Below are 9,097 nucleotides of genomic sequence, written 5' to 3'. Positions count from 1 at the left end.
CACACACACACACAGTGTATATATATATATATCACCTTTACAAATAAATTTGCTTGACTTGCTCAATACTTATTTCTCCCGTAAGTTTTTTTGATACTTCTGATTTTTGCAATCTGTTGAGTTTATAGAAATGCAGTGATATTGTATTGGCAATAATTTATTTGGTTTAATTGTTCTTTCAATAAACCCTTTATATTTCTCATTTCTGCTCCAGTGACGGTTATCGATGTTTGATTCCTATAATATGCCACAGAGATCAGTCTATACATTAACATGGCTTCTCCCCCGTGTGACATCTCTGATGTCTAAGATAAGATGATTTTTGAGTAAAACACTTCCCACATTCTGGACATGGGAATGGCTTCTCTCCTGTGTGAGATCTCTGATGTGTAACAAGACTTGTTTTATTGGTAAAAGACGCCTCACATTCTGAGCATGAATACGGCTTCTCCCCTGTATGAATTCTCTGATGTCTCTTTAGAGAATCTTTATATGAAAAGCATTTTCCGCATTCTGAACATGAATATGGCTTCTTCCCCGTGTGAGTTCTTACATGTTTAATGAGATCAGGTTTCTGGATAAAACATTTCCCACATTCTGAACATGAATATGGCTTCTCTCCTGTGTGAGCTCTCTGATGTCTCCTTAGAGCAGCTTTATACACAAAACTTTTCCCACACTCTGCACATGAATAAGGCTGCTCTCCTGTGTGAATTCGCTGATGTTTAACCAGATATGGTTTCTGGGTAAAACATTTCCCACATTCTGAACATGAATATGGCTTCTCTCCTGTGTGAATTCTCTGATGTCTCCTTAGGGCAGCTTTGTACACAAAACATTTCCCACATTCTGAACATGAATATGGCTGCTCACCAGTGTGAATTTTTCTATGTTGAACAAGATAGGGTTTCTGGGTGAAAGACTTCCCACAGTCTGAACATGAAAAAAGCTTCTCTTCTGTGTGAGTTTTCTGATGCTCAATAAGATATGCTTTCTGGGTAAAACATTTCCCACATACTGAGCAGGAAAATGGCTTGTGCTCAGCGTGCATTATTTGATGGTTTTTTACAGATTCTTTGCACCGAAAGTACTTTCCACAATCTACACATGAAAATGGTTTCTCGTGTTTGTGAGTTCTCAGATGGGACTTGAGATATTCCTTTAGCGTATAACACTTCCCACAGTCCGAACATGAATACGGCTTCTCCTCTGTGTGAATTCTCTGATGTTGCCTAAGAGCACCTTTATCTATAAAACATTTCCCACATTTCGGACATGAATATGGCTTCTCTCCTGTGTGAATTCTCTGATGTTTTTCGAGATTCCCTTTAACTTTACAACGTTTCCCACACACAGAACACGAAAACGGTTTCTCCTCTCGGTGAATTCTCTGATGTTTTTTAAGAGCATCTTTTGAGATAAAAGATTTTTCACATTCTGTACATGAGAATGGCTTCTCTCCTGTGTGAATTCTTCGATGACTAGCAAGATAGGAATTCCTACTAAAAGACTTCCCACATTCTGAACATGTAAATGGCCGATCACCTCTGCGAATTCTCTTCTGTCTGGAAAGTTTGGATTTCTTTTTAGTCTGTTCTTTATGGCCTGAATTTTTGCTAATCTTAGACGGATTATCTTTCACATTTTTAAGGAGATGGCCGGAGACGCCGCTCATCTGCTCTTTATCTGAAAAAGAAACAATAAATTTCAAAACGTGAAAATTTTTTAAAATTTCTGAATAAAACCCATATAATAAGCACGATATGTCTCTACATAAAGCCATACGCTGCGGTCAATAGCAGCCATATATAATATCTGCGAGCAGAAGATCGCACAGTCCAAACACCTCCTAGGACCAACATCCTAATAGAACTTTGTAGTTTACCTTTGCACTTTTTTTTTGTCTGTAGTTTTTCCAGATGTGGTCGTACCAGCATTCCACACAGTAGATCACAATATCTCTAGCTATACAGCTGAGCATCCTACTGGTTACACCTCTAGCTATACAGCCCAGCATCCTACTGGTTATACCTCTAACTAGACAGTCCAGCATCCTACTGGCTATATCTCTAGCTATACAGTCCAGCATCTTACTGCTTATATCTCTAGCTATACAGCCCAGCATCCTACTGGTTATACCTCTAGCTATACAGTCCAGCATCCTACTAGTGACACCTCTAGCTGTACTGCCCAGCATCCTACTGGTTATACCTCTAGCTTTACTGCTGAGCATCCTACTGGTTTAACCTCTAGCTATACAGCCCAGTGTCCTACTGATGACACCTCTAGCTATACAGCCCAGCATTCTACTGGTTAAACCTCTAGCTGTACTGCTGAGCATCCTTCTTGTTATACCTCTAGCCATACAGCCGAACATCCTACTGGTTATACCTCTAGCCATACAGCCAAGCATCCTACTGGTTATACCTCTAGCTATCAAGCCCAACATCTTACTGGTTATACCTCTAGTTATACAGCTGAGCCTCCTACTGGTTTAACCTCTAGCTATACAGCCCAGTGTCCTACTGATGACACCTCTAGCTATACAGCCCAGCATTCTACTGGTTAAACCTCTAGCTGTACTGCTGAGCATCCTTCTTGTTATACCTCTAGCCATACAGCCGAGCATCCTACTGGTTATACCTCTAGCCATACAGCCAAGCATCCTACTGGTTATACCTCTAGCTATCAAGCCCAACATCTTACTGGTTATACCTCTAGTTATACAGCTGAGCCTCCTACTGGTGACACCTCTAGCTATACATCCCAGCATCCTACTGGTTATACCTCTAGCTATTCAGATGAGCATCCTGTCAATCATACGTCTTGTTATACAGCCCAGCAGCCTCTTGGTTATTCCTCTAGCCATACACCTGAGCATCCCACTTGGTTATACCTCTAGCTATATAATTCAGGATCCTACTGGTTATACCTCTAGACATACAGCTGAGCATCCCATTTGCCTTCCTTGCTGACTGGCAGGACTGTGCACTCACTAACAGATACAATACTCAGAGAGTTCCTTTTTCCCAATTATCTTACATATGGAAATCTCGAACTGCAGTTCCATGGGCCGGACCACTCATCCATTAAAGCAAAATATTCTTCCATGTTACAAACCCCTCCATTAGTATCAACCACATAACACACAATAGACAACCCTTACCTACGAATCCTTCTCCTATGTCACCAAATGGGAGCCATATGAGATAAAAGACCAACATGTGCAAAAGAAATTCATGTATAAAGGAGACTCGGAGACCCCTGTTTTTGTGATTAGAGCAATATTCCCTTTACATAAGCTCAGTCTATACAGAAGATGTAGGGAAGGCTCTTACCTTTCTCTGACACAGATATGGGCTTTTCCAGGCCCCTCATCGTTCCATTTTCATCACTTTTCTGCAAAAGTCCAACATGAAGGACACAATTGGTGGTGTGAAATAAAACTTAAATTGACCAAGTTGTCTGATTTTATACCTTTAAACCTGAGCCGATCCAGAAGGCGGCAGAAAAACTCTTTTACTGGCACAGACTGAGATCTAAAGAAAATCTGTATTCAGTCTGTATAGTAAATACTATATAGGCGGAGTATTAGTATTACATATATAGGCAGGCTCTGTAACCGACCTCTGCTCTTTACTACATGTGGTATAACATTTATTACATAGTCACTGCCTAACGAAACACTGGCCTAAATGATCAAAAATCTGCTCCCTTACATGTCCTTTCGAGGTGGTGAAGGAGGTGTGAAAAAGGAAGTAACAAGTTGTAGGACTTCTATTGGTTCAGTTTGGGGCATCTCCTTATCATGAGGTTTAGATCAGATTGTTCGGTCTTGGGTGTAAGATAAGCTTCATCTACCTGAGGATCCAGTGGGACATTCAGCTCTGGATCCTCTGGACAATCCTGGGAATATGGAGGACTGGGACATCTCTCTGGTGGATTTCTCGGACTGGATCCATCTATAGGAAATATACACAGTGACTGAATACATTGTCTATATGTGATGAGCAGATGATGGGGAGTCTAGGTGACCCTCATACCTGGTCTCCTCTATCAGGAAGGTCTCCTCTTACCTGCTGATGTGAGGGGCTGCTGATCCTCCATCATCACCTCCTTGTACAGATCCTTGTGTCCTTCTAAATACTCCCACTCCTCCATGGAGAAATAGACAGTGACATCCTGACACCTTATAGGAACCTGACAACACAATGACACAGTCATCCCCAGAGCCCTCCCTTGGTGTTTTTGTATAATGTCCCAGCATTCCCAGCAGCGCTCACCTCTCCGCTCAGCAGCTCAGTGATCCTGCTGGTAAGTTCTAGGATCTTCTGCTCATGTCTCAGTGAATGAGGTGGAGGCTCGGTGATGGGGCTCGGGGTCCTGCTCCATCCTCCTGACACACGGGGTGTCACACACTCACCAGACGACTTCTTCACTACTGTGTAATCCTGTGTATGGTGAGACACTACAGGTCACTATATGTTATATATCACGAGCTATTACACAATATTTGTGTGACTATACCACTAGTACACAAAGGTATGTTAGACCTATTGGAAGTTGACACCTTCAAGTCAAACAAATGGACACTGACAGCTAATGCAAGTATTCCGTATTTTTCTGCTTTTTCTAAGAATCCATCAGCCCTCCTGATATAAGACATATTTTACATGTGGATAAGAACATTATTATTCTTTACATTTGACAAGTTGGGTCATCCTTCGGCTTGAAACGAGAAGGTGAAATAACCCAAACAGAAGTGTCAAGCCCATCAGGCAACCACATATGTACACCTCCATTAGCATTCATCTCCAGGGCAATATAGCACAAGCACTGAGACTATTACATTGCTTTATACTCGACAGACCTGACCTCGGCATCCCACAGACCCATCAGGCTTTACATTTCGGAGAAAAATCTAACCCATTGACTTAGGCCTCCTCCTCCTTAGGCCTCCAAGGAAGAGCTGGCCTAGGAAATTAAAGCTTTTAAGGCCCCGGGTCCCCGACAGATTCCCACTAGTCTGGAGGGAGCCCAGAAGGCTCAAATGGAGAATCCCGCTCACTGGTTCCAGCCCAGAGACACGACAGAGGGAATGCGTTAAATGCTTTATTGATAACACGGCACTGTCTTCAGTCTGGGACCAGTGAGTGCAGTTCCCCATTTGAGCCTTCTAGGCTCGCTCCAGAGTTGTTATTGTAAATGATTGCACCCATAGCGAATCCCTCCGAGCCCAATCGTGGTAATCCCTGAATCGGGAACAGACCACACGCAATGCTACAAATACAGAGCAATGTACCTGCTAAGGGCAGGCAGGACTAATGGCTGGTAGGGAAGGAAGGGATAACTCCACGAAAGCCACCGATGTGATGTACAGAGTCCGCTTAGATCGGAGGCTTCTCATGATTTCTACAGATGCTGAAGCAGCCTTTGATCGAGTGGATTTGGCTTTTCTGGAGAAGACCCTTAAGCATATAGGACTTCGCCACCATAAGCTGCAGTGAATTCTCTCACTGTACTTCTGCCCTATGGCTAAAGTAAGTAAAGTAAGGGTGAATGGGATCCTCTCAGGGGACTTTCGTACTGAATTTCCCCACAGTGGGACTATTAAAGGATTATTTTATCTTAAACAGTACGAGACAGGGCTGCCCACTATCGCCTCTCATATTCATGTTAACCTTAGAACCCTTCCTCCATGGGATATGGGCGAACTCTGACATCTCGGGCGTACCACTGCGGACATGTAAAGCAGAAATCACAGCATATGCAGACGAAATCTTGATTTTTGTTACCAATCCAACACTATCTCCGCCAAACTTGATGGTGACTCTCTAGACCAACTCCAAACTGTCCAATTTCATGATTCCTAAGTCTGATGCTTCCGACTACTGGCCCTACATGGCAGGTATGTTCTCATAAACTAATTTGGGAGCACGTACTCCCCTCTGACTCCGGTCTCTACCCAATTATTGGCAAACCATCATTTCAAACTGGGATTCCCTGATGGACCCAAAGAACGGAGATCCAGCACTGGTGTGAACCTAGCATAAGCTGCACAACATAGCTCCATATACAGAACCATCTGCATCTACCTGTGCTCCAAACAGCTGAGAGAGGGCAGTGACGGGTGTCAGAGTCCCATTCATCTGATACTGATGACCTATCCTAAGGATACACCAGCAATATAATGTCTTGGACAACGCCTTTAAGAATCCTTCACCTGTCCAGTCATTTCCCTGGTTTATTCCTAGAGATAAGAGTGATGTCATGTGAGACTCTCACCTCTCCAGTGATCAAGGAGATGATCTCCAGGGCCAGCTCTAATATCCTGGTAGACATGTGGTTTCTGGCCTCGGCCATCCCTGGTGCTTCTTTCTCCTTCACGACCTTCTTGTATCGATCCTTGTGTCCTTCTAAATACTCCCACTCCTCCATGGAGAAATAGACAGTGACATCCTGACACCTTATAGGAACCTGACAACACAATGACACAGTCATCCCCAGAGCCCTCCCTTGGTGTTCTTGTATAATGTCCCAGCATTCCCAGCAGCGCTCACCTCTCCGCTCAGCAGCTCAGTGATCCTGCTGGTAAGTTCTAGGATCTTCTGCTCATGTCTCAGTGAATGAGGTGGAGGCTCGGTGATGGGGCTCGGGGTCCTGCTCCATCCTCCTGACACACGGGGTGTCACACACTCACCAGACGACTTCTTCACTACTGTGTAATCCTGTGTATGGTGAGACACTACAGGTCACTACAGAGAGTCTAAGAATCCTTCACCTGTCCAGTCATTGCCCTGGTTTATTCCTAGAGATAAGAGTGATGTCATGTGAGACTCTCACCTCTCCAGTGATCAAGGAGATGATCTCCAGGGCCAGCTCTAATATCCTTGTAGACATGTGGTTTCTGGCCTCGGCCATCCCTGGTGGGTCACTGATGGAGAGGACCATCGTCTTGTACCTAAGGAACCTGAGGGAGAACAAGGAGGACGAGGGTAAAATCCTATGCGATAGAAGTCTTACATGAAGTATAGCATCTTAATAATGGAGAATTATACATGGCTCCTCCTGGTATATCCTGGAGCTCCCGGCCCTGCCATAGGGACATTAAGATTGTTCTCTCTGTCGAAAGGCTCGATAACAATTTAGGGAGTTCACCATCAAGTGCACTATAGTAATATTGTAGTTTATGATATCAGCGATCTAATAGTCACAGGTTCAATCCCTTGTGGGAGAATTAAAAAAGCAGCTAAAGCTTATAAAAGATTAAAAATATACAAATTTATGTCGCTTACCCCTCGAGTGCACAGAAAAAAAACGTGTGAAAAAACCCGAACTTATGAAATATAACAATATTTATCCCATATAGTGAAGAAGGGAGAGGGGAAGCAAAAACCTTTTTTTGCTGCATGGTTTCCCAAAAAATTGTGCAATATTTATATAAACTTTTTTTTTTACATTCTCCGAAACAGTGCACAAGAAAACAAAGGACAGCGTGTCCTGTATAGAGACGCCTCACACAGCTCTGTGCACGGCAGTGAGAATACGGCCGGGAGCGGTATCGATAAGAAGGAGAACACCGAGCAAAATATAAAAGGGAAGGCGACTGGGACAGGAAAGGGTTAAAGGGATTATCCAGATTCTAAAATTGATGATATCCGAGATCCCAACAGGTCAAATCACACCTGCGCCCCGGTCTCCACTTTCAGGTTTCTGTCTCCTCGAGAAACTGGACGGGAGACAAAACCTGCAGTCAAGATATAAACACATTCAAGTAAATGTCCACCCGTGAGCGTCCTGTGCTCTCCGCAGTCACACCGTTTTTTTTTCAATTGGACACAAAGTCCTGCAGGTCCAAATTTGCGCTAAGAAAAAACTGGTTTCACTGCGAACTCAAAACGCTCAGAGGCGGACACTTACATGAATGGGTTTATGAACTGACACTTATAATAATCCATGAGTAATGTGCAGCCTGCTGGGAGTTGTAGTCCTCCCTCTCTCCCCCCAGGTCTCCCCCATATTGTGTCGGGGCTCCCGGTCACCTCCTCTCCTCACTTACCCCCTCACTCTTCAGGGCAGGACACTCTCTACCTCACACACGTCCTCCTCATCACTAGTCATGTGACCCGGCGTGTCACCGGAAGGGGCAGGGCCTCCAGAGGCTGTACCAGTATATGAGGGGGGGGGGGGGGGGGGAGACTGTATACAGGAGGAGAGGGCTTACATGGGGGTGTATACAGGAGGAGAGGGCTTACATGGGGGTGTATACAGGAGGAGAGGGCTTACATGGGGGTGTATACAGGAGGAGAGGGCTTACATGGGACTGTATACAGGAGGAGAGGGCTTACATGGAGTGTATACAGGAGGAGAGGGCTTACATGGGGGTGTATACAGGAGGAGAGGGCTTACATGGGGGTGTATACAGGAGGAGAGGGCTTACATGGGGGTGTATACAGGAGGAGAGGGCTTACATGGGGTGTATACAGGAGGAGAGGGCTTACATGGGGGTGTATACAGGAGGAGAGGGCTTACATGGGACTGTATACAGGAGGAGAGGGCTTACATGGGACTGTATACAGGAGGAGAGGGCTTACATGGGACTGTATACAGGAGGAGAGGGCTTACATGGGACTGTATACAGGAGGAGAGGGCTTACATGGGACTGTATACAGGAGGAGAGGGCTTACATGGAGTGTATACAGGAGGAGAGAGCTTACATGGGGGTGTATACAGGAGGAGAGGGCTTACATGGGGGTGTATACAGGAGGAGAGGGCTTACATGGGGGTGTATACAGGAGGAGAGGGCTTACATGGGGCTGTATACAGGAGGAGAGGGCTTACATGGGGGTGTATACAGGAGGAGAGGGCTTACATGGGGCTGTATACAGGAGGAGAGGGCTTACATGGGACTGTATACAGGAGGAGAGGACTTACATGGAGGTGTATACAGGAGGAGAGGGCTTACATGGGGTGTATACAGGAGGAGAGGGCTTACATGGGACTGTATACAGGAGGAGAGGGCTTACATGGGGGTGTATACAGGAGGAGAGGGCTTACATGGGGGTGTATACAGGAGGAGAGGGCTTACATGGGGGTG

General features: G+C 45.0%; 1 protein-coding gene across 1 annotated transcript; it reads right to left on the bottom strand.

Moving 5' to 3' along the window:
* Positions 1-26: 26 nt before the first annotated feature.
* Positions 27-8,122, bottom strand: LOC142187862 (uncharacterized). Its single transcript, XM_075261670.1, has 9 exons — positions 8,060-8,122; positions 6,844-6,961; positions 6,561-6,728; positions 6,286-6,477; positions 4,284-4,451; positions 4,077-4,200; positions 3,862-3,962; positions 3,339-3,399; positions 27-1,686 (listed from the first exon to the last, which is right to left on the bottom strand). The coding sequence occupies exons 2-9, from the start codon at positions 6,949-6,951 to the stop codon at positions 269-271; spliced, it is 2,340 nt and encodes a 779-aa protein (XP_075117771.1). The 5' UTR covers positions 6,952-6,961; positions 8,060-8,122; the 3' UTR covers positions 27-268.
* Between the last annotated feature and the right edge of the window lie 975 nt (positions 8,123-9,097).

The sequence above is a fragment of the Leptodactylus fuscus genome, unplaced genomic scaffold (assembly GCF_031893055.1).
Source record: "Leptodactylus fuscus isolate aLepFus1 unplaced genomic scaffold, aLepFus1.hap2 HAP2_SCAFFOLD_260, whole genome shotgun sequence".
In the NCBI taxonomy this organism is placed as follows: Eukaryota; Metazoa; Chordata; class Amphibia; order Anura; family Leptodactylidae; genus Leptodactylus; species Leptodactylus fuscus.
This window is presented reverse-complemented; position numbering and strand designations above follow the sequence as displayed.

What these genes read in the sequence shown, in the direction of transcription:
- LOC142187862 (XM_075261670.1), bottom strand. Translation starts at nt 6,951, where the DNA reads ATGGTCCTCTCCATCAGTGACCCACCAGGGATGGCCGAGGCCAGAAAC. An exon ending in CTGAGCTGCTGAGCGGAGAG is followed by an intron (nt 6,478 to 6,560) that starts GTGAGCGCTGCT and finishes TTGTGTTGTCAG; the next exon opens with GTTCCTATAAGGTGTCAGGA. An exon ending in ATGTCCCACTGGATCCTCAG is followed by an intron (nt 3,400 to 3,861) that starts GTAGATGAAGCT and finishes GGACTTTTGCAG; the next exon opens with AAAAGTGATGAAAATGGAAC.